Source organism: Fusarium oxysporum, chromosome 9 (assembly GCF_000149955.1).
Source record: "Fusarium oxysporum f. sp. lycopersici 4287 chromosome 9, whole genome shotgun sequence".
Classification (NCBI taxonomy): domain Eukaryota; kingdom Fungi; phylum Ascomycota; class Sordariomycetes; order Hypocreales; family Nectriaceae; genus Fusarium; species Fusarium oxysporum.
Window position 1 is genome coordinate 1902094 of NC_030994.1, and position 23070 is coordinate 1925163.

The 23070-nt window shown below is 50.1% G+C and overlaps 6 protein-coding genes across 16 annotated transcripts; 4 read left to right on the top strand and 2 right to left on the bottom strand.

Moving 5' to 3' along the window:
• The first annotated feature begins 52 nt into the window (after window positions 1–52).
• FOXG_09506 (uncharacterized protein) lies at window positions 53–11670 on the top strand. Of its 8 annotated transcripts, none has more exons than XM_018388709.1 (6): window positions 53–3855; window positions 3984–6071; window positions 6130–8421; window positions 8479–8695; window positions 8755–9025; window positions 9194–11670. In XM_018388709.1, the coding sequence occupies exons 2-6, from the start codon at window positions 5250–5252 to the stop codon at window positions 9219–9221; spliced, it is 3630 nt and encodes a 1209-aa protein (XP_018246812.1). In that variant the 5' UTR covers window positions 53–3855; window positions 3984–5249; the 3' UTR covers window positions 9222–11670. The 8 variants fall into 8 exon arrangements, with proteins under 8 accessions (XP_018246812.1, XP_018246811.1, XP_018246810.1 ...); XM_018388708.1 differs by having other exon boundaries at window positions 53–3292; window positions 3351–6071; XM_018388707.1 differs by having other exon boundaries at window positions 53–6071.
• On the bottom strand, window positions 9909–12211 carry FOXG_09507 (uncharacterized protein). 3 transcript variants are annotated; one of them, XM_018388713.1, is made up of 3 exons: window positions 11224–12211; window positions 10638–11153; window positions 9909–10586 (listed from the first exon to the last, which is right to left on the bottom strand). In XM_018388713.1, the coding sequence occupies exons 1-3, from the start codon at window positions 11357–11359 to the stop codon at window positions 10429–10431; spliced, it is 810 nt and encodes a 269-aa protein (XP_018246816.1). In that variant the 5' UTR covers window positions 11360–12211; the 3' UTR covers window positions 9909–10428. The 3 variants fall into 3 exon arrangements, with proteins under 3 accessions (XP_018246816.1, XP_018246817.1, XP_018246818.1); XM_018388714.1 differs by lacking the exon at window positions 11224–12211 and having other exon boundaries at window positions 10223–10586; window positions 10638–11223; XM_018388715.1 differs by having other exon boundaries at window positions 10324–11153; window positions 11224–12161.
• A 3421-nt stretch (window positions 12212–15632) lies between these two features.
• Window positions 15633–17918, top strand: FOXG_09508 (uncharacterized protein; the record flags this gene model as incomplete). The annotated part of the gene is made up of 5 exons (XM_018388716.1): window positions 15633–15692; window positions 15786–16322; window positions 16495–16557; window positions 16673–16813; window positions 16867–17918. The coding sequence occupies 5 exons, from the start codon at window positions 15633–15635 to the stop codon at window positions 17668–17670; spliced, it is 1605 nt and encodes a 534-aa protein (XP_018246819.1). The 3' UTR covers window positions 17671–17918.
• A 664-nt stretch (window positions 17919–18582) lies between these two features.
• Window positions 18583–20047, top strand: FOXG_09509 (SAGA-associated factor 73; the record flags this gene model as incomplete). The annotated part of the gene is made up of 5 exons (XM_018388717.1): window positions 18583–18604; window positions 18658–18780; window positions 18835–19347; window positions 19401–19577; window positions 19650–20047. 5 exons carry the CDS (start codon window positions 18583–18585, stop codon window positions 20045–20047), a joined length of 1233 nt encoding a protein of 410 aa, XP_018246820.1.
• Window positions 20048–20351: 304 nt separating this feature from the next.
• On the bottom strand, window positions 20352–22994 carry FOXG_09511 (uncharacterized protein). 2 transcript variants are annotated; one of them, XM_018388720.1, is made up of 3 exons: window positions 22723–22994; window positions 22130–22659; window positions 20352–22072 (listed from the first exon to the last, which is right to left on the bottom strand). In XM_018388720.1, exons 1-3 carry the CDS (start codon window positions 22736–22738, stop codon window positions 21557–21559), a joined length of 1062 nt encoding a protein of 353 aa, XP_018246822.1. In that variant the 5' UTR covers window positions 22739–22994; the 3' UTR covers window positions 20352–21556. The 2 variants fall into 2 exon arrangements, with proteins under 2 accessions (XP_018246822.1, XP_018246821.1); XM_018388719.1 differs by having other exon boundaries at window positions 20361–22072; window positions 22130–22907.
• FOXG_09510 (uncharacterized protein) lies at window positions 20542–21531 on the top strand (the record flags this gene model as incomplete). The annotated part of the gene is made up of 1 exon (XM_018388718.1): window positions 20542–21531. The coding sequence occupies one exon, from the start codon at window positions 20542–20544 to the stop codon at window positions 21529–21531; it is 990 nt and encodes a 329-aa protein (XP_018246823.1).
• Window positions 22995–23070: the final 76 nt, after the last annotated feature.

Below are 23070 nucleotides of genomic sequence, written 5' to 3' on the forward strand. Positions count from 1 at the left end.
CCATTTGTTTTTGCCCCTAAACTACTTGTGGATGAACAAGAAGCAAGCAACTCAGCTTTGGACAAGGCGAGCGAGCACCGACAATGAAAATTCTGTCAGGAGAACCTAGCAGCCAACGCCATCCGTCAATTAAAAAGCAGCACAGACAAGGCAGAGAGACAGACAGGACTGGATTGTTGGACCAGGCACTATTTACACTACGGCCGGCACGCAAAGTTACGATAATCGGCACGGAGCAATCAAAGCTAATCAAGGACGGAGTAAACCCATCAAGACTTGAGAGCACGAGATCGTCAAGGTACACTGTCACTTTGACAGAGATGCAAATATACTTGCATAAACTCGTCACTTGGTGCACTCTTTTCCCTGGGTTCCTGCAGAGGTGCAAGCCTTGGCTTCGCCAAACCTTCTCTCTTCTCGCCAACGATTCATTATATCAGCCTGAGTGGACACATCCACATGGAAACGATAGCGGACGTTTAATGGAGACACCCACAACGGGGAAGTATTTTTGCTCTCTCATGCATACCCTAACGCAGAGTCAGAGACACGATTCCGTTTACTGAACCGTCGGTCAAGAACGATATATCGTATACTTGACGGTAATAGAGTCGGTGACGGATACAAAAAGTCGGAGTCAATGTCGGTGTCGAGATACCTTGCTGAACAGACAGGGAACGGCTATCCACTCACTCCGTAATCCGTCCTGTCCGCCTCGAAGAATGGCGGTACAAGGTCACTGGCCCACTATCACATTATCCACGGGACAAGGGGAACCGGGGGGCTTGTCAAAGACACACAGGAGACAGGGGAATGAGGCCGGAGAATGGAAGCCAATAGGAGCAGGGATTCAACTGTCTAAGCAAGCAGCGCAATCGATGATATGGTACCGTAAGGAACGAAAAACGAGGCACGAGACACGCATTATCGTTGGCCACCCAGGATGACACAGCAACAGGCGAGTCTAAAGATGGGAAGGCCATTTCTCAGCCGCCTCGCATTGGCCAAGCAGCCAAAACAGTCAGATCTTGGAAACGTGATCGCAAAAATCATGAAATCATCCAGACCAGGCCGGAGGGATCAGGCGGGGAAGCTGAGGGAGCTCCATCACCACCAAAAATCACCAGCAGCCTCTACAGGACCTGCCTCGGAGCCTGGAGGTCCGCCTCGTTCTAACTTCTGTGTACTTTACGGCCATTTCGTCCCAGCACTGTCTTCGACTTCAACCAACGCGATTCAGGCGTAGCGTCATAGCACCACGGCCTGTCAGAGAGGATCCCGTTCCCAGCACAGCGGCGCAAAGCCTGGGATCACAGTCGTCGCGGGCACGCCTTGCATCCCGCGCCCCACTTGCTGTAAAGCTCCCTGGTCAAGCGCGTTAAATCCTAGCGGGAGACGGTCTACACGGGGAAGTTGATGAGACTTTCCTGTCGGATTCGTGTCAATTACCCCTGTATCAGAACGCTTGGCCTAGCTTGATATGCACTGTACGCACCTGCGCGTCTGACAGCTACTTGCACATAGTGTCAAATATTACATCGACACGGCTCGCTGCTTAAACCACGACTCTGGAACACTCTAATCTCTATGGTTAGGAGTGTTTAATTTTATCGACCTTTTTATATCATCAGCTACATATTATCACTGGGCTACTTAACAAGCGACCTCTCATCAGTGGTGCACGGCTACCAAGGTTTTGATCTATCAAACAGTCCGTGGCATCCATGTTTTTCTCTCGAACATTGCTTCATCCGCCTATTGATTCCACCCATTAACAGCACCTGCAACACCTCAGTCATGGCCAGGTAGGCTACACCGTTTCTCTCGACTGTCCCAGCATTTGTCTGCGAGGGAGACTTGGTTTGACCACCATCGGCTGTGCCGTGATTAAGGTTGGAACTGATAAGGGGCTCGTTAATCTGAACAAGTTGGTATGGGCGCATGAAGGCCTATGATAACAAATACCAAATCAAATGCAGGGAGGCAAACAACATCACAGATATGCGAACGTTCCACAAAAGAGGCAAAACCCATATGTACAACATCATCATTCAATACCTTATTAGAGGTGAATAATGAATCTAGTCCGCGAGATCGACAGGAGAAACATGAGCGATCATTGGCAAGTTCGCAGGCGTCACACTTGACACTCATCTTCTACAATCAGCCATGAATGGCAAGGCAAGAGAAAATCCTTTTTATCTCCTTTCAGCAGCACAGAACATTAAATGATTCATTCTCGTATCTACTACGCCAGGGACAAGCCACAATGCAAAACTTGTTACGAGAGGAATGAACATGACGGACAGCTTTGGGGAGTCGCGAGCTAGAAGGGTTCATCTCGCTGTGGAAAGAATGGAAACTTGTGCAATGCGCTACTGAGCCCCTCTCAGCTCTCCGGCCTCCTCGGATCTGCAACCTATTTGTCCTGTAATGCTGTTATACCCCGCAACGGTCGGACGGCACTGGCGCCCGAACGGATCCAGCAGTTAATAATCCACCAGATGTTGGAAAGGATGGAGGGGAAGTTCATCGCCTGGTGAGGGGTTGTCGTCCGTTTGCAATAACTACCTAGATGGTTGCAATAAGACGTTGACGACCTGGCATACTGCGCTCAGTCTCTAGCCACCCATTCTAGTCTGTATCAACTCAACTCAGGCGGCACGGATCGGGACGATACATCATTTGCTTTCAACGGCATTCACATCTTACTTGACTGGCTGTGAAACGCCTGGAACCTTAAAAGATGATGCGTAATTTCCTCTGACCCTTGCGTTTCCAGAGCAAAAGCTACGAGATCCACGCCAATAGCGGGCGGGTCCGCGGCAGTCTCCCGGTGTAGGGAGCCATGAATTTGGTCAGGCTCCACGTGGTGTCAAGGCGATGGATGGTGGAGTGCATTTTTGCTCCTACCTGTGTACTTTTTCCCTGGTTCCGTTCGTTTGAATTCACCCTTTGTGGGATTTCTCTGTTGGTGGCCTGCTAGAGACCCTCCCATCAAACTCAAAGACTAACGGAATGCAACCCCAATATCACACACAGATAACGCAAAACCAGCCACAGCTGCGCAATAGCTTTGAGGCTGTCAAGAGGATGCACATGATTTTCCAAGCCAGCACCTCCCTCCGCAGATAGCGTTGTGGTGGGATGGAGGGGAAATGATGGACGTGCACATCGTCGCCGTAGTCATGGAGACGGACTCGCATGGCACCGTCACCATGGGCTAATATTTGAGCCAGACCTCCTGGCTGCGAGTAGGGGACGGAAAATGACCAGTCAGAGAGGCTGCTAAGTTCGTCTTGAAGTATTTCAAACTCGTCTGAGTAATTTTGTCACTTATTAGAATCCAGGTCTTACGTTTTCTTAACGTCCCCTAGCCGAAGAACAGGACGACGAAAGTAAGATTGGAGGGCAGGGGACCCAACCAGGTAGACTTGTCTTATCGGTCACTTAGCAGAGAGCGCGTTGTGCGATAGTAACAACCCGTTAAGGTCATGTTAGTACGGATTCGGTGATGTTATCCGGCCTCCACGAACCGATCTGACCTGATCATTGCTGACTCACTTGTGCGCACGAGTAAAACAAACAGGAGAGCATCGTTTCTTCGTGTCGATATGCAAGAGGTTGATTGCCGCAAAGCAAACAGAGCCGTCACCTGCAGTCGCTGGCTGGACAATGCCTCTTGTTTGCACACTCATCACTTGCATGCTGCATGATATCCGATACTGTCAATTCATTCGTTGGACATTTTAAGTCAAAGGGAACAGGAGAACGAGCGACCAGCCACTCGCGAGGCCCCTCCCCCTCCTGAATCGTGCGTACCCTGTATCAACCGGTGTTGAGTACCTATGAGAGGTCTGTTAATGGCTCTATTATTGTACAAGTCGTGTGTCAAAGAACGACCTGTTGCACCTTCCGGTCGGAACGACGAAACGTCAAGAGGTACTGAATTGAAGTTTTCGGCGATCTAACACACATGACAGAGAGTCTAAGAGATGAGGCAACAAGAACACCTGTATCTTGATTCTCTGGCAATTTGTCCACTCGAGGATAGGTATCAGCTGGGGGGTTTGAACACAGCCAGTCACCTTGCCCACCTAGAGATAGGCTTCTTTAATGGTTGTTGTTTGCCAGCACCATCTCCTCACACTAACTAGGTCGATACGTATTATTGAGGTGAACTACTATTACGCTTCATCTCGGCGTCTTCTGGCCGCTGCAACCCAGCCGTAACAACAGCCTGAGATGTTGTATGGATGTAGCAAGTAGACCTAGAAGCCGGCTATGTTGTGTCGGCCCCGTTTCTACTTTTGAATGTCACTGAATTGGAAACCTAATGAGTTGCCAAAAAGGGCTGACGGACGGGACCTGAAGGGTTTCATTGAGACGTGGTTTTTCCAGTGGAGAAATTCCATCCATTGGTGGAGGGCATGGAAATTCTCAGGTTGCTCTTGTTAGTGTATAGGTAGTGCCCATCTTGTAAGTTACAGTAGCCAGGTACAGCACAGCACAGTAGATAGGTGCAACTCAACTGCAAGGACGGAGAAATCTACTGTACTCTCCTTCATCGCTCCCACATCAACATTTTTACATTCTTCAATTCCATTCGATCGAGTCGCCAAAAACTCCAAAGCACCCACTCCTTTCTGGTGTACGGGCCTGGCGACCACGAACTTGTCTATTGCGGCTGTCCGAGAGGTTATTGATACTGGGCCCCCCTATATCCCGTCCCTTATTCATTGCCAAATCCAATAGCCAGGCCGCCATCTTTGACTGTCACTTTTCTGACCTGACCTGACCCGACCCGATAGTCATTTTTCTATACCGTCTTTTCACCAACGGAAGCGTACAGTATTTTCGACCAACCTACTCTGTCCATCCTAGTATCGTTTCAGCCAAATCGCCTGTCGCTGCAGGTTGTCTTCTTCCCTTCTGGGCTTTCTCCTGCTCCTGTCAGCCCCTCGCCGTCCACTCGCATCCGAGCCTGGTCCCAGCGCGATCACCCCTCTAAGCAGCAACCCCCCCCTGGATTCTTGGCCCTCTTGTCCGTTCTCTGCTTTCTGGAGCAAGCAAGGCCTGCAACCTCCCACGACTCCTGCGACTCCTTGTAATTCTCGTGGCATGCTGCTGCTGCGTCGCCTCGTCTGCGTCAGCGTCACGAACCGAAATCCCCAGAAACAGCATCCTTTTGATGAGCAATAGGCTTGCCGCTTTCTATCATGCCCTGAGGTGAGCTTTGCAGCCGCAATATGCTCAAGATACAGACCGCCGCCGTGCCGCCAAGTATCCACTCTTCGCGCACTATCCACGACCCCTCCGGCGACTCACCGTCCGCTTCCGTGCGCATCACGTCTGCTGCCTCCGTTCAAGCTTCTGACCAACAATCCTCGACAACTCGGGCTGATCCCGCCTGGGGCCTCATGAACGGCATCGTCGGTACCGCCCCAATGGGGGCCATGTATGTCCGCGCCCTCTACGACTACGAGGCCGACGATCGCACTAGTCTCAGTTTCCACGAAGGAGATGTAATTCAAGTCATCACCCAGCTCGAGAGCGGCTGGTGGGATGGCGTTATAAATGGTGTTCGAGGCTGGTTCCCTAGCAACTACTGTCAGCTTATCACGAGTCCCGACGATATACCTGACGGCGCCCACAATGGAACCTTTGACGCTGTCGAGGATGATGCCGAAGATCCTGAGATGTACGACGACCAATATGACCAAGACGACGACTCCGAACAAGACGGCCCTATCGCGTTGCCCCTCGAGGGGACCGACGGAGGAGATAGTTCGAGGGCCGATTTTTGGATTCCACAAGCTACCCCCGACGGGCGCTTGTTCTATTACAATATGATGACAGGAGACCGCAGCATGGAACTGCCCCTGGAGTCTCCCGTATCTTCAAACGAGACTGGTCCACGAGATCGAATGAATGTCAATATCCCCGACAAAACCAGGCCACCTCCTGAGATGATGGCCCGTGGTTTGACTCAAGATGAGGACGACGAGTATCTGACGTCCGCATCCGAGGCCGAGGGCGACTCATCTAGACTGGCCTCACGTCGTTCCAAGGTACACAGCGAGCTCGTAAACTTGATGTTCTAATGGCCCGGTTGCTAACACTCACTAGCATACTAAACGTGCCTCTTTCGGTGCCTTATCCCCATCAACTTCCATGGACTCCATCAATGGCGCATCGCCTGTTGGCCGTCTGCGAAATGGCGCCTCGTCCAATGGCCACCTTGCTGCAGGACAGGTCCCTAATATAGCATCCGCGACCTCTTTTACTAGCACCACCTATAACTTACCGACTACAGCTACAGTTCCTCGATCGTTTTTCGACGACGGCTCTACGCCTTCACTTAGCTGGACTCTTCTTGTCTCTAATATGCGACGTGCTATCGATCGGTATCGGGAAGCCATCATGAACAATAACCGCTCAGAATACGTAGCAAAAGCCGAAGACATATCTGACCATCTACGACTGCTACTTGCCGCTGGGTCAGGGACTACCGATAACCACTCTGGTCAGCCATCTATTATTTCAACGAACAAGGCTCTCTATCCTCACTTTCGAGACATGATGTCCAAATTCTCCAAGCTCGTAATCTCTTCTCATATAGCAGCTGCAGACTGGCCCAATGCCGAATCTATCCAGAAATGCCTCCAGGAAGCTGACGGAGTTCTCATGGGCGTATACAGCTATGTGGAAGTGGCTCGACAACAACGAGGCGAGGAAATTCCTCGACTCTTCCCAGGCTTTGTGATTGGTAGTAATACAGGTGGAAGTTGGCAAAACAACGGCTTGGGCCCTCGAGATGAAATCACAGCCAACTTCCTCGAAGATGAAGAGGGCGTTGTAGAGCCAACTGCAATTCTCGACAACAAGATGCTTGAGCGACTGGACGAACAGAAGCGTATTTTGGTATCCAGCATCCGAGAGCTCGACAAGAGCCTGGTCGTCCTAGAGAAAATCGTTACACCCTACAGGCATGAAGTTATCGGAAACAATGTTTGTTTTGCCGGTGGTAGGGTACTCGACACATTCAGACAATGGATTGCCATGATCGAATCGATCGATTTGTCTTCCCTTGGCAACAGCTTCCAGACGCCTCAGTTAGCTGACCTCGGAACACACAAGCAGAGCCTTTACGACAATATCTCTGATCTTATTCTTGGATGTCAAGCTGTCGCCGGACCCTTGGCTGATGAATGGTCCGAAGTCCGTGGTGAAGCACTGGAAAACCGTCTGGAATATGTCAGACAATGTGCCAGAGCCCTGGAAACTAACTCTTCACATATCGGATTCTCACTTCAACTATTGTCTGAACAGGTTCAAATCAACATGCAACAACATCAGGCTGAAGTACGACCTCGGGAGAATTCTTTTGTTCGAAGCACCCTGCAACGAGGCGAGACAATGCCTTATGACCGACCACACCAGCGAACAGAATCAAGGACTGCTCCTGTACGACCGCCACTTATCACATCACAATCTTTCACCGAAGGCGAGCCTGCTCCTGGCAATATGCGCAGAGGCGATTATTCCAAGGTCAAGAAGATATTTGGCGAAGATCCTTCGCCTCAAGTTCCAGTGACCGAAGATACACCAGAATTCTTACTCCTAGATTATGAACATGAAGTCTCCTGGGACAGCAAGACCTCACCACCTACTGTTAAGGGAGGATCTCTCCTTGCCCTTGTTGAACAGTTAACTCGTCACGACAAGCTCGATTCGAACTTCAACAATACCTTCCTTCTCACTTACCGATCATTCACAACAGCTCGGGAACTTTTCGAGATGCTTATCAAACGATTCAACATCCAACCGCCAGAAGGTCTGTCACAGGCGGATTTCGAGATTTGGAGGGACCGAAAGCAAAAGCTTATTCGCTTCCGTGTTGTTAACATTCTAAAGAATTGGTTCGATAATTTCTGGATGGAGGATTACAACGACGAGTCAAAACAACTTGTTCGTGATGTCTACAGTTTCGCTAAAGACACAGTCAAATCTACAGAAACTCCTGGTTCAGCACCCTTAATGGCGGTCCTTGATCAGAGGCTCAGTGGAAAGGAGGCTGGCGCTCGCAGGATGATTCAAACAGTGAACCAGAACACGCCAACGCCGATCATGCCCAAGAACATGAAGAAGCTCAAGTTCTTGGATATTGACGTCGTTGAGTTTGCCCGCCAGCTCACCATTGTCGAATCCCGCTTGTACGGCAAGGTTAAGGCGACAGAATGTCTGAACAAGACGTGGCAGAAGAAGGTCCCTGAGGGCGAGCCTGATTTGGCCCCCAACGTTAAAGCGCTTATCCTCCACTCTAACCAGATGACCAACTGGGTCGCTGAGATGATTCTGGCGCAAATGGAAGTCAAGAAGCGAGTGGTTGTTATCAAGCACTTCGTTTCTGTTGCTGACGTGAGTAACTAAGGATATGATGTCGGGTCATTGGAACCCCTGCTAACTGACCGATAGCGTTGCCGCTCCCTGAACAACTTCTCAACACTAACATCGATTATTTCCGCATTGGGCACTGCACCCATCGCTCGTCTTAAGCGAACATGGGACCAGGTACCCCAACGTACACACGCTACATTAGAATCGATGCGGCGGGTGATGGCAAGCACCAAGAACTTCGGAGAGTACCGAGAGGCTCTTCATGCAGCCAACCCCCCTTGTATCCCTTTCTTCGGTACGGACCCCCTTTCCCGAAAAGCAGGTGACAGATCACAGTACTGACAAACAGCAAAGGTGTCTATTTAACTGATCTGACATTCATTGAGGATGGCATTCCGTCCATCATCAAGAAGACTAACCTCATTAACTTTGCTAAACGTGCCAAAACTGCTGAGGTCATTCGCGATATTCAGCAGTATCAGAACGTGGGGTACTCACTGCAACCAGTGCCTGAGCTGCAAGATTACATCTTGAACAACATGCAGGCCGCTGGGGATGTTCACGAGATGTATGACAAGAGTTTGCAAGTTGAGCCTCGTGAGCGAGAGGATGAGAAGATTGTGAGGTATGTTGCATTGCGGAATACGCCCGCATCGTATGGAGCGGTGCCATCTTTCTTCTAAGTTCCCCTGGTTTAGTTTTGCACAATGGTGGAGGTCACTTCGCATTAGTGGCTTGCCGTCTTCAGTTAAGATGAAGAGACATATGCTTACTTGATGTTTCTTAATTACAGGGTCTTGGCCGAGTCTGGGTTCCTATAAACGCCGAACCCTTGCAACTGTTTGAATGATCGATGCAGCCTGCATTCTTTCAAGCAACAAGGCATGCACAACATAATCGAGGAGGGACCAGGAGGGGTGGTACTACGACCCCGCCACCGATCCTCAGAGCTCACGATAGTCCTGAGTGACCATTACTTGGGGCGGATATCACGCGATGAACGCCGCCCACGATTGATAGTGGCAGGAAGCGGCACAAAACAGCCAGCACCGCATGGTCGGGAGGCGGCCCGGAAAAGTTGGTGTGGTGGGAAATGGTTGGTGACAGGGGGTTCCAAAGTGCGGAGATGCTCGGCAGGGCATTCATAATGCTGGGAGAGGCATTTTGACAAAGGCTCCGAGCACGGCCGAGAAGCAACCTTTACGTGAAGAAATGGGTTATTTGATGATGAATTTACTCGGCGCACCAGCATCCATATGGAGAAAGCCTGCATGGGAGAGGAATTGGGAAACTTGGTGGACACTGACGATGGCATTTGCAAGTGTACGCTGGCCGCACGAGGATTGAATATACCTGAAAGTCCCCAGAGGTACGGCGCATGATATGATGGGAAGCATCTAGTGGAGCGAATGGTCAATTTTAAAAAACAACATGATTGTGTATCGGTATAGTTCATACAAGGGACTGTCACGGCAGTTTGGTTATTCATATCACGGGCGAGTTGGCAATGACTCTCGAATCGATGTATCTTTAGTGAGAATCACGTTGATGTATCTGATAATTTCCCCGGAATTTAGGTTCAATTACCCATAGGCAAGGAACGCTGATCAGAAACAAACGAATATGCAATATCCGTCGGTATCTCACACCCCGTCTCGTGTATCTTTACCCCAGCTTGCCCGACATCCCGCTACTCCGGGCCGCATCCAGGCCACCACCTGACAAGGGGCCTGGTCTGATAATAACGTGTTGCTGACAGCACCGAAACGAGGTCTCGCATAGGATCCAATCATGTATCACGACAAGGCGGTACCGGATTCATCAAGACAGTCCGTGTCTCGGCTAGCATTGAGTGAATGACCATAATAATGGTGCCAACTACTTAGATAGAGTAACTAGTTAAAAACACGACCAAAACAGTAACTGGGCATAAGTTGAAAAATAAAGCGCCGAAACGGCCGTGTGGGATATCATTTTCCATCATTAACTTTGCATATTTCTTTCAAACATCAGGACATTTATTCCCCTTTAGTGCTTGTGGAGCTTGGCCTTGATGCGCTCGCCGATGCTTGGCTTGTCCTTCTTCTCATCAGAACCGTGGTGCTTGCTGCTGGAGTGCGATTCGGTCTTGGAGTGATCTGAGCTTCCGCTCTCGCCAATATGAATACCCTTTTGCTCCATCAGGCCTGACAGTCGTTAGTATAACGAAACATTAGGCATTTCGATTGTGGACTTACGGTCAGCTTCACGTCCAGCACCAGGCTTGGAAGCATCAAAGTCACCACCATCGGCTGCAAACCCGCTAGCAGTGACATACTCGTCCTCCTTGGGGTCATGAGGTTGATTCTCAGACTTGGATGACTCCGTGGCTCCCTCAGAGCCAACCTCAGTAGGCTTGTGAGAAGTTCCCTCAACAGGAGCATTGCCTGCATCACCGCCATGCTCCTTGGCAAGCTTCTCGATAGGCTGAGGTCCAGGACCCTCGCCGAGCTTGACGTCGGTGCCCTCAGAGGTGTCGTCAACGTCGTGGAGGTCCTTGTTGCCCTTGTCCGCCTGCGCCGGGTCGCGGGTGTCATTCTGGCCGGCAGAGGTATCCTTTGAGTGAGGGTTGGGTGCGGGAACTGAAGGTGTGGCTGAAGCAGCGTTTGTCGTCTCGGTGGGCTTGGAGACGGGGGCTTCATGTCCAAGGCCTGTTGCGCGTTCCTCACCGTGGCTGCCAAAGTTTTGTGCCACCTTTTCTTGCTGGGGGGTTTCTAGACCACGCCATGTCAGTGATATCATTCAAATGTAGTTGTTTGTGTAGTGCAGGCGTTGAGGTCGTACCTAGGTTGCCGGCATCGTAGGGCTCGCCCTGCTTGGTGTCACCTTGGACTCCGGAGACGGGCTCCTTGTTGGCAGTTTGGCTGTCTCCCCAAACAGCCTTGGAGGCGGCGGCAGTGAGGTTGCTGATGGTCTCCATTGTGATTTAGTTGTGATTGTTGTGTAAGTTTGGTATCTTGGTTGTCGTGCAGTTGAATCGTGAATGGCTGGGTATCTTGGGAGCGAGATGGGGTATACTAAAGAGCTGAAATGATAAAGAAAGGGCGGGAGCGTCACGGGGAAGTTCAAGTTTAAATAAAAGGTCCTTCAGCTTTAGAAAGGTAAGAATCAAAGAGGGGGAGGTGGTATGGTAGGTCTGACGTCGTTGTTTGTTTAACCCAACCAAGCGAGGGACACAAATAGTACAACACCTCAGTCAGTAGTATACATCATGAATGCTATGAATAGAAGCCATTTAGAAAGTACCCTTGGAAGGATTCATGTTATTTGCCGGGTCTAACCAGTCAAAGTTGTGCAACATTGTACCTGTTTGCTGTAGAGCATGACCAAAAGTACCCATTCGTGTCAAGGCAGAAGAGTCCATCATCCGTATGTGGCGGCTCAAGTTATGACGCCGCGGTCGATCGATGGAGCTGACAGGGCCTAGATTACTGCAGCATGCTCTGAGCCGTATCCCCGGCCTCTCGTTTCAGCATCCAGTGTTCCCATAATATTCCAGGCTTGGATAGGTTGGATGGATGATGTAAAAGGTTGGTCTTTGAAGAGGTCATGACGTTGCGCTGCCCTCCACAGGCGGACGTACAAGGGGACAAGGGTGAGTGTGGCTGAAGAGGAAGAAACCTGCAGCAGAATATAGCTAACCAAAGAAAAAACAGAGATTAAGCATCTGTGGCTTAACTTATGCTGAAGCCAAGGAATTTGTGTCAGAGTTTTTGGTGTTGGACCGGACAACCTATCTGGGGAAGGCCGAGGTAGAGTTGGATGTGTCAACTACGTCATTCTCTACCCTGGTCTTGTCTTGTCGGAGGGGTCATCTAAGAGCTTAGGAGCTCAAGAAGCTGAAAGATACACGGATGTGCAGCGCAGCCACAACTAAAAAAGCATATTTCAACGGTTAAAGAAGAAGCCAATATGATTCTATAATTATAAAGCTTTGATGGCACTTGCTTAGGTTCCGACTTGGCATTCAATGTTCCTGAGAATCTACCGAAGTCGCAGTCAAGAAAAACAGTGGAGGGCAATAAAAGCAAGGCCTTTGGCGGTCAACATTGGATGCTTCTAGATTGGATTCTTGGCACGACCTGCAGTCCTGAGTCGCCAAATTGGCCCCAAGTCTAGCTGCGCGCGTCATCGAGTTTACAGTGGGATGCAAAAAGTTTGAATACCGGGCGTGTATCTTCTTTCGCCGCTAGCCTCTTTGAGCCAGCTACCACGTGCATATCAGCTTTTGCACGGCTAATAAGTATATAGTGATTGGCTAGATCGAGCTTCTTCTTCAAATTAGAAGCAGGCTGAACTCCAAATAGGCTAGACAGGGGGTATCAGTACTTCAAAAGGTATTCAAACTTATTGCATCCCACTGTAGTATTATGTAGGTGCTGTAACTAATAAATCCGCCCGCTCGGTTTGTGTCATTAGCATTGGATCATTACGAATCAGGCAGCTCGTTCAGATACGACGGGCGTAAAGGCCAACCAGCCTTACTGCCCCGAGACAAATCTGCAGCCCTGTAGTATCGGTTCGGCCGAGAGCCGGCTTTTGTCCGGGTATTGATGAATTGTCGATTTAACATGTAAGTCGATGGACTACCTATAAAAGCCTCTGTTGCGTTTATTTCGATGCAATGCCCTTAGTTGGTCCTCTTTCGAGTTTTCGTGAACACACCGCTCTCCAAGAGCTGAAACCTTTATGCCAAGCCAGAGAGTGCACGTACGTACTCTCGCAACGGGCCATGTCGATAAAGTCCAAGAGCTAATGTCAGTTCAAGGTCTGTGTCTGTGTCTGTGTCTGTGAGGCCAAACTTTGTCGTCGATTTTGAAATGATGAATTAATGCGCGTATTGTATTGCACGAGTCGTCTCCCTACCTCCGTAACTCCCGTACTGGGATGGCTGCTGAAAGAGCCACGCGCCAAGTGGTCTCTGCCGTGCCGTGTTTTGATATCGTAAGCAACAGAAAACATCTGCCGTTCCATTTTCATCTGGTCTCCTGGTGAGTATCTTGCAGCCTTACCCACTCCCATGGTAACGGCAATATGGACCATTCCGCAATCAACATTCCCCTGCCTCCTTAATATTGGCGACCAGAGCTTAAAAGCTTCGCCTGGCTGGGTTATCCTTCCTGTTTCTCATACAGCTCAGCTCGTGCGGGTAAGGTTTTCCATACTGGAACCCCTAACTTATCAGAAACCATTGAGAAAAACGTCCATCTAAGACTAACGTTAGTTCCAACTTACCCTCCAATGATCCCGTATGGCTGCCTCTGTGTCCCCCTTTTATGACACCTCCACCTTTCTCATCACCTTGCAAACCTTCATCCTTTCAAATTTCCCCTCCCGAGTTGTGAGTTGTGATCAATAGCAAGGTGGTCCCTGTTGGCCTAGACCATCCAAAGTGGCACTTCGCACCACATCACGCAGTCCTGGCAGTCCACTTTGAGCGATAGTCTAGAGGCCCTCATTCCCTCATCGAGACCTTCAAGGACCTTCCCAGTATCCAGGATGTCGGTATTATCCTGGGCTTGGGCTTTTGTGATGACCTTGGGCAGAAGCTGACCTCCTGATCTCTGTGCGGATTTCGGTCAGCTACGTTGCCATCGAATGGGTTGGAGTTCAACAATGCTGGCTGACGATCGCCGAGATGAGGTATGATCGATGGGTAATTCCCTCGATACAACCGTCAGAGGTAGCATTTATTCGGGTCCACACATTAATTAAAATGCTGACAGCTTGAAATCTCAATATCATAGATTGTGTGATACGGTACGGTACGATACGATACGATACGATGCGGCGAGTGCCCACGGCTTTAGGTCGGTTCGGCAAGCATTTTGCACTGCCGCTGTACCTAGCAGTTAGTAGTGCCTATTAGTTATAGGTACCTAGTTCTAGGCAGTCTAATTAGGACGCCGGGTCCACTACTTGGGCTGTCCCGTCTAAGCACCTACCTCCCATCATCCATGGATGGCTTCCGTTTCCGTCCTCTACTTTACCATACTTAGACTCTCATCCTTGCTTGATCTTTAATCTTTCAACGACTTTTCTGACAGTATTTCCCATAAAGTCCGACGGGGCATACTATTAGGCCGTTCTCTATATGGACGTCATGTCTATTTCGTCTTAGATCACTCTCATCCTCAACCCATACCTACCATACCATATACCGTACACAGTCTGCCAACCCTTTCTCCGCACTACCTACCTACCCTTACTCGATAATATCCAAGACAGGCCAGTTCAGCACAGCACCAGCCTCTAGGCCCTGGTCCTGGCCTTGACTCGGTCTCGTCGCAATCAATCAATCACGGGAGAGGACTGGCTGAACTCACTCACATGTGCCGACAAAAGTAAACATCTATTCTCTACCTTGGCCATAAGTTAATACCCCGCCAATTTCACGTCAACATATTCCCCTCTCCCTCCTTTTCCTCTCGTCCCGATTCCAGTTCCAGCTCCCTGGGCTGCGGGACACCCCTACGTATCGGAAACACAACGGGCTTGCCTGACATCTGTCTACCCGTTGTGACCGTTGTGATCCAGCACCAGTACCAGCACCAGTACCAGCACCAACACCGGCTGGTCCCCTACTGGATTTGGATACTGGCCCATCCGACAGCGCTCCCTATTCTAGGTCTCTTCGCCACGGGCGGCAGCGGTAGCGTCAGAATTGCGAGTGAGCAAGTTGTGCCCTGGGCTTCTGGGCTGGATGAGTGGCTGAGACAGCCAGCGCAAGCAGTACAAGGTCAATCTGCACGCGATTCGTCGCGTTACCTACTCGGGATGGGACTTATTTCTTGAGGCAGCTATTCGACGTTATTAATCATCCTATCACTTTTCCACTGCATTTCTGCCATTCTTCAACTTGGCGATGCTCATTTACCTGGCCTTGTCTTCCGATCTATCGCCCCTATTGTTTCAAGCTCTGATGCAACACACGACTGTCAGGGTTTCAATCAACAAACTGACCCAGGTTTCCAATAGCGGTTCGCTACTTGTTTCATAGCCTGTGGCATTGGGCGAGCGCAATTGCTACCTCCGTCACTACTTATATATTGGAATCAGGGTATATCCGGTACCCACCCGCCTCCACGAACTCCGTCACCGTGCTACCGATCTCACTGCCCCGGACCTACCGATTATCGACGGTGTCCAGCTCTCGGCAAGACACCGTCGTGATTCAAAAGCCCTCAGCGACCATGGTCTACTGTGGGAAAGCCTCTCAGGGCTGCCAGAACTGTCGCGTGCGACGTATCAAGGTGAGTTAATCCGCTGGAGTCATCCACGGCCTGCGATTCTCCACACATACAGTAGTTCATGGGCTTTAACTAATTGGCAATTCTACTCAACAGTGTGACAAAATCAAACCGGAATGCTCACAATGTATTCGGGTTGGGAAAAAGTGCCCTGGTTATCGTGACCAGCTCTCCCTCATGTTTCGTGACGAGAGCAGCAAGGTGATACAAAAAGCACATGCACAATGGGGTGTTGGTGAATCCTCTGAGGGCCTATCAACACAAACATCCTCCAGCTCTCTGGCTTCTTCTTACTCGTCCAACAGCTCTACACAAGCCTCTTCCGTTTCTGCTTCTTCCTCTATAACATCTCTACACAGCTATCCTGGTCCCGCAGCGATAGCATCCTCCTACAAATCATTCAAAGATGGCTGGCCAACGTCTCCTGCTTCAACTGCGAGCCAGCAAACACCATCGCCGACCCCTCAATCTCCCGCTTCATCTTTATATCATACGACCTCAAATGCTTCCACTGTACAGCCTATCGTTATACGACCACCAAGGCTTTCGCCGCCAATCGATCCAAGTCTCGAGGAGCAGGGCGTTCAGTTCTATGTCAACCGTTACCTAATAGGCCATCCAGATGAGCCCCAGGTCCCCCGGCGATTTGTCACACACGGAATGGCTATGGGACCCTGCTGTTCAAGACGTAATGGCCGCGGTTGGCCTCGCTAGCCTTTCCAATCTCAAAGACGATTCCAGCATGATGACGATAGCCCGTCAACGATATGGGTTGGCTTTGCGCCAGACTGGTCGCCTCGTACAGACCTCGAGCATGCCGGATTTTGAGGTCACGATGCGCTCCGTCGTCATGCTTGCCATGTTCGAGGTTTGTGCCCCGACCCCTAATGCCAGCCAACACACCCGCATGGTCAGCCCCATCTCCCCGATCTACCATTCTCCTGTCCAATCTTGGCTTTTGATATGCTAACACCCGTCTCCAGCTTGTCAAAGGAGCCTATCAAGGACTAGGGCACGTTCATGCGCACATTATGGGCGGGCTTGCTCTATTGCGACGATGGCTACCTATGCCAGCGGCCGCTTTCCTCGGTGTTCGTGCCATGGTACAAATGTCTTATTCTCTTGTATGTCATGGTTTCTAAGCACATCGTCCCAATTTACTCACATAGTTGCTCAGTTTATACCTGCTCACATGTCCGCAACACCCCTGCCAGACCCCCTATTCGAATGGATTTCGTTTGCAAGAACCCTCCTTGACCCAGCCGATCATCCTGCTACCGATCTCGGCCCATTAATTGGGCGATTCATTCAGGTCTCAACATACATCAAGACTCATGCTCTGGTCGACGGTCGTTCTATCATAGTGTCCACCTTGAAGCAATTATTAGATATTGACGAGTCATTCCTTAGTTGGGAACGAAATCTTGGACCTACTTGGCGATTTCGCGAAGAGAAAGCGGAACACCTACCACCAGCTGCGGTATTCGATGGCACGTGTCATGTCTATTTCGACATGTTTGTTGCACGGATGTATGGACACTACCGATGGGCGCGTACTCTCTTGAATCAGACAATTATCGAATTTATCAAGGCGTACCCCAAATCTAGCGCGCCCTTGATCTCGCTGGCCGAATACGGACATCGATACGAGATCGTTAGAAAACTCGCCCGCGACACTCTCGTGAGCACCCCAACACATTGGCGACACCCGCTTCTCACCGAAAAGGCTGCCATACCAGTCGAGAGACCAGGAGGGGCGGGCTCTGGCTCTGCTGGGCTTCCCGTTGTTCTATTTCACCTTCAAGTTGCTGCCTGTGCTCCTGGTGTCCCAGAGGCATACTGGGACTGGGTTGTGGCAGTGATGGAGTGTGTATGGAGTGATATGGGTATTCTTCATGCCAAGTGCATGATGGACACCATGAAGGCATATCGTGACTCGCTGAAAATAAAGAAGGAAGTGATCGAAAGCAGTGTGCGGTGATGATAACTCGCCCAGGCATCGGTATGGTTATGAATAAAATCATGGAATGCCTGGGACAGTACGAATGCATCTTGTTCGGTGTTTACTGGCTTTGTGGGCTGCATTGGCATCGAGTTTCTTCTTTTGGGTACCTAGGGGTAGAAAAACTGACATCGAGCGTCGTTCTTCACCCGGAGTTGGCTGGTTTGGGTATTGCATCTGGACTTTTAGGTTCACGGAAGGTTATGGTTAACGAATATTGGGTGCATGGCCACTTATGCTTGTGGTAGACATGATAACTTCTCAACCTCAGTGTTGCTACTCGCACCTGAGGCCTCTATATTACACAACTTATGTTGATAAACTCTTTCTTTGTCTATAGTATTATCAGAGCTTAATGGAAATGACCATGGCTCAGACATTTTATACTATTCAAAATCATTAACACACTCACTCACTGGCCCATTAGATGGACGATTTCAGAAACAGGTGCCCTGACTCTTTGTCGAGGCATCATATTAGTGCTAAAGTAGCAATTTGGGACTATGCTACAATCCTTTGATCTTGTCAGCAGTCTCTAAAATTGATCATCTAACCTTATCTCACCCTGAATTCAAAAACCTGGTTATCATTGGTGCTTATCTGTTTCCATTCATCAGAGCCTGGCTCTTCCCCAGATGTTAGTGGGGATCTGACTAAACCCCCCGGAGAAATAGTGTAGGCGTGGGCCGACCCTGGCTCAGGCACGTGTATCATTGAGGCAGCCACACCTTCAACTCCACCATAACATCCATACCCAGCCCAGCCTTATCGCAACGACCATCCCTTTCAAAGCCAGACTATTCGCGATCCATCAAAGCAAAGTTCATCATCGATACGAAGGAAACTGTTTAACTGCAATAGCAACTGTACTAGTCGCTGACTTCAATCATCATGGGGACGGATGCCCGAAAAGGTAACGCGACTCTACACATGCGCGACTGCATTAGACTAACACCCAGCTTGCAGGCGATGACGGCACGATCAAAGTCGCATCCAAGAACAAGAACGGAAAGATCAAGCTGAAGAAACCAGCGCCAAAACACAGCAAACCTGGAAACTGGATGGATGGTAGTGTAATTGAGGGTAACAGTATGTACTGAGGTCATCCTATACAAGCTTGGCGAAGCCGCTAATGTTCCCAAGACAAGAAGAAGAACGGCGCCTCACCTGTGGGTGCGCCCTCACCAGGTCCTGTTGTAAACGAACTCGACGAAACTTCCCGCGAAACCTTTGCGACAGGACGACCCCTCGAAGACAGCCCCGACCTGCAACAATGCAAGCACTGTAAGAAGAGCGTTTTGAAAACGGCCGCCAAGGCGCATATTGCACAATGCCTGCGGTTAAAGAAAGAGAAGGCTCAAAGAAAGAAAGAAGCTCGCGAAGCAAGAGAAAGGGCAAAAGAGGCAGCAAGACAAGAAGAGCAACGGAAAGAGGACGAAGAGAATGGGGTTGAGCGGGGCGACGATGACAGTGACGACGATGGAATCTCAGCTGAAAAGAAAGCGACTGGAAGCAAGACTGCCAAAAAGGCCGCGGGTAAGAAACCCGAAGACGACAAGAAGGGGAAGAAGCGCAAGGCCGATGGTGATCCAGACAAGGGACCCAAGAATAAGAAGAAGAAGGATGAGCCGAAAGCCAAGGTCCCCAAGCCAAAAGGTGAGATACTGATCACAGGTCTCTTGAGAGGCTTGCACTAAAACTGATGCTAGGACCTGTGGACGTGGAGCGGCAGTGTGGTGTCTTGTTGCCCAATGGACAGCCATGCGCAAGATCATTGACATGTAAGAGCCATAGTATGGGAGCGAAGCGCGCAGTCGCAGGAAGATCTTTGCCATACGATATGCTTCTTGCCGCGTACCAGAAGAAGAATCAAGCGAAGCAGCAGAGTAAGTCTTGATCTAGTCCACCCCTCCACTAGTACTCCCTGCCTGGACACGACTAACAATTTACTCCAACAGAGGCAGCGCTTGATGCCAACGCGCCGATAGAAGATGAAGACGAAGCCAATAACGGGCCTGTCGACTCCGACGAAGAAACAACGGCCGTGATGGGTGCTCTATCACAATGGCGCCCTCAACCTCTAATACCACAACCCACCTTCACTCCCATAAAACGACAATACCAGCTCGCAAGATTGCACGAACAGCTTCAAATGGCCACCAATGGTGGAAGGACAAATATCTTTTCAGTCACTGGTTTTGGAGCACAGAAGCTTCCCGAGGGCCATCCTGGGCTACAACCCGCTTCAGAAGATGCTCCTGGAGAGATTGACATTACTGCGGGTTTTAATAATGCTGGGCGGACGACAGCAACATTCACACCTCAAAGACAACCATCAGTTTCAAGCAGAGCATAGAATGAAACCTTGCAGAACAGGTAAAGGTTTGAAAACAGAACCAACACACGTTCTCTGGAAGCGTATCAAGGTCGGTTGTGTAACGGACCATTCTTGGAGGAGATACCAAACGCTGTTTATTGTTTATGACGAGGAGTATTGTACAGCGGGGTCTAGAAGACTTGACTTTTGTATGAGATATCAATAATGTTATGAGTCTCCCATCTCTAAGTATACCCCGTCATGCCTCGGAACATGGGTCACATGCGGTGACTGGATGGTGGGGCCGCGCCGAGGTTGGCTTATGACGTCTTGAATGCGATAGCGCGCGTCGCTCATTATTGCGGTCCCGTCCTGTCCTGCTATAATACCAGGGCTACTTACATGCGGCTCAACATCCATGCTGCCTTGCTCGCGACTCTTCCTTCACATCATGCACGTGCGCGTGCCTTTCAGCTATCATCACTTCGTTTCACGGCATTGATGAGCATTCTCAGTATCTTGATCTTGTTACAATGTCGTCTCAGCAGGCTCTCAATGCCCTTGGCCACGCCGTATCTGGCTCTGTTGGGACAGCCATATCAACAGCATCCCTGTACCCATTGGACCTGGTTACGACTCGACTCAAGGCGCAGCGAAAGACGGGAGGCTCTACAAGCGACTACGATGGTGTCATTTCAGCTTTCAAAGGCATCCCCGCCAACGAAGGAGGGATCAAGGCACTGTACAGTGGACTAGGAACAGATGTGGCCAAGTCGGTCGTGGATAGTTTTCTATTCTTTGGCTTCTACAACTATCTACGCCCTCGACATCGCAAACCCAAGATTGTCGAAGAGCTTCTTGTGGGCGCCGTCGCTGGAGGGTGTGCCAGGGCTCTCACCACCCCCATTTCGAATGTTGTCACGAGAAAGCAGATGTTGGGGAGTGAGCAGTCGCTTCTGGAGATTCTCTCCGAGATTCGAAAAGAAAGCGGATTGCTTGGTCTCTGGTCTGGCTATTCGGCTACCCTGATGCTCACTCTGAATCCCAGCATCACCTTCTTTGTCAATCGACGGCTGGCAGCGCGGATCTTACCAGCACTCGAAGAAGAGGACTTTCCAGTGGCATGGATCGCCTTCTTGATTGCCGCCTCGAGCAAAGCTACTGCCACTGCCATCACATATCCTTTCCAGACGGGCAAGACGCGCCTTCAAATGGCGGGTAGCTCGGTGAGCACGGCGGATGCTGATGTGGAGAAAGGGCAGAGCGGAAATTCGAAGCGCAAGCATATACTGCGGAGGATACTTGATCTTCTCAATCAGTCCATATTTGGCGTCATTACTCGCATCATTACCAACGAGGGTATGAAAGCACTCTACGCTGGACTTCAGGGAGAGCTTCTCAAGAGCTTCTTCAGTCACGGATTGACAATGCTCACCAAGGGTGTTATTCATCGGTTTGTTGTTCGTGTATGGTTTATGATGCTGTTGCCCTACTTGCGACAGCGAAGGCTGCGGATGAAGTGATGGGATGTGGTTCAGTGCGAGATTCTCAACATTGGAAAGCGACGCTCGATCGCTCCACGGTGTTTCCTCCGTGAGCTGAAAAGCCTGTCCCTTCGGACTGGAGGGCTATCAAGCCAGGCATCGAAGAGCCAGGGGCGGTATCTGTCTTGTGTGACTTGGAGGTCAGAGGTACGTCGCAGACGTAGCAGGTCAGGGGTGGAACATCCTCAGAAGATGTCTTTTTGGATGATGGGATCATGAACTGTTTAACGCAACTGTGACACAAAACATGACCACACTCTTTGGTCATCATGGGATTGGAGGCGTTTGTGAGCATCTTTAAGCATGACGGGCAAGTCCTCTGCTTGCCCTTTGACGTTTCCTCTTCGTTGAAGTTAATTGTGATGAGATTTTGCATGGTAATAGGGTGGGGACTGTCGGATGCAGATGCTGGGCATGTTGGTACGGTCTTGTTTTTCTTCGCAACTGGTGGGAGTTTGCTTGATTGGGCGTCTGGTGTAAGCGATGGAGTCCAGAATGATGGGAGATGTGGTTTCGCAGCCTGTACGATAGGGAGTCAACACGAAATACTACACCACTGTAGGGTTGAGATTCCTACCTTTTCCTCTTCCAGCGCTTTCCTGGCTTTGACCTTGTCCTCGCGCGCAATGCGATCCAGCTCGTCTTTGTCGAGTTCAAACTTACGCTTCGTACCTACTACCAAAGCTTGCGAGTTCGAATCGCTGATCGTCGCATCCACCTTTTCATCGTCGGTCTTGGTTACGTTTGCCTTGTTCTTGCGATCGAGACCAGCCTGCGTCAACTCAAAATCTTGAATGGTGCGCTCGCGATCCAGCTCATCCTCGTGCGCTTTTTGCTTAGCGGCCTCTTCCTCAGCAGCGGCGCGTGCCTTCTGGGCGCGTTTGATATCCTTCTTCTGCGTGAGTATGTTCGATAGTGCGCATTCACGGCAGAATATATCGCCGCGTCGACATGAGACGGGATCGCGGGCGATGTTGAGACACAGACCACAGGAGCCAAATGGGAGGAATGAGTCGCGGTGAAGGCGAGCGGACGAAGATGACCAGTGGGATTTTGCGAGGGCGCGTTCGTGAGAGGTGAAGACTGGACGGGAGGTGTTTCGTTTACCTGATTGATTAATTGGGTTAGTTTGGTAAGACAGCAGTTGTGATGGTATCATAAGGAACGTACTGTGTGCTGATACCATGATGTTATCTGGCTTGGGAGAGCTCCGTTATTGTTGATAGAAGCTGGTAGAGGGGAATTTTATGTCGCAGTGTCCTGAAGCTCGTAAATCTGATTTCGATGTGATTGAGAAAGACTAGTTTTCCCCAGTGATACTCGCCTACGAACGACAAGAACAAATTTGAAGTGATAGATGTTCAAATACACGTTGAGGTAAACGTCAACTTAACTTAACTTAGTTGCAATGTAACCCCAGCACATGCCTATCCTGTCCTGTCCTGCCCAGTCTAGGGATCCCATGTCATTTCTACAGGGTAAGCAAACAGGAAAAAAGTTGGAGGTGGGTCTATTATG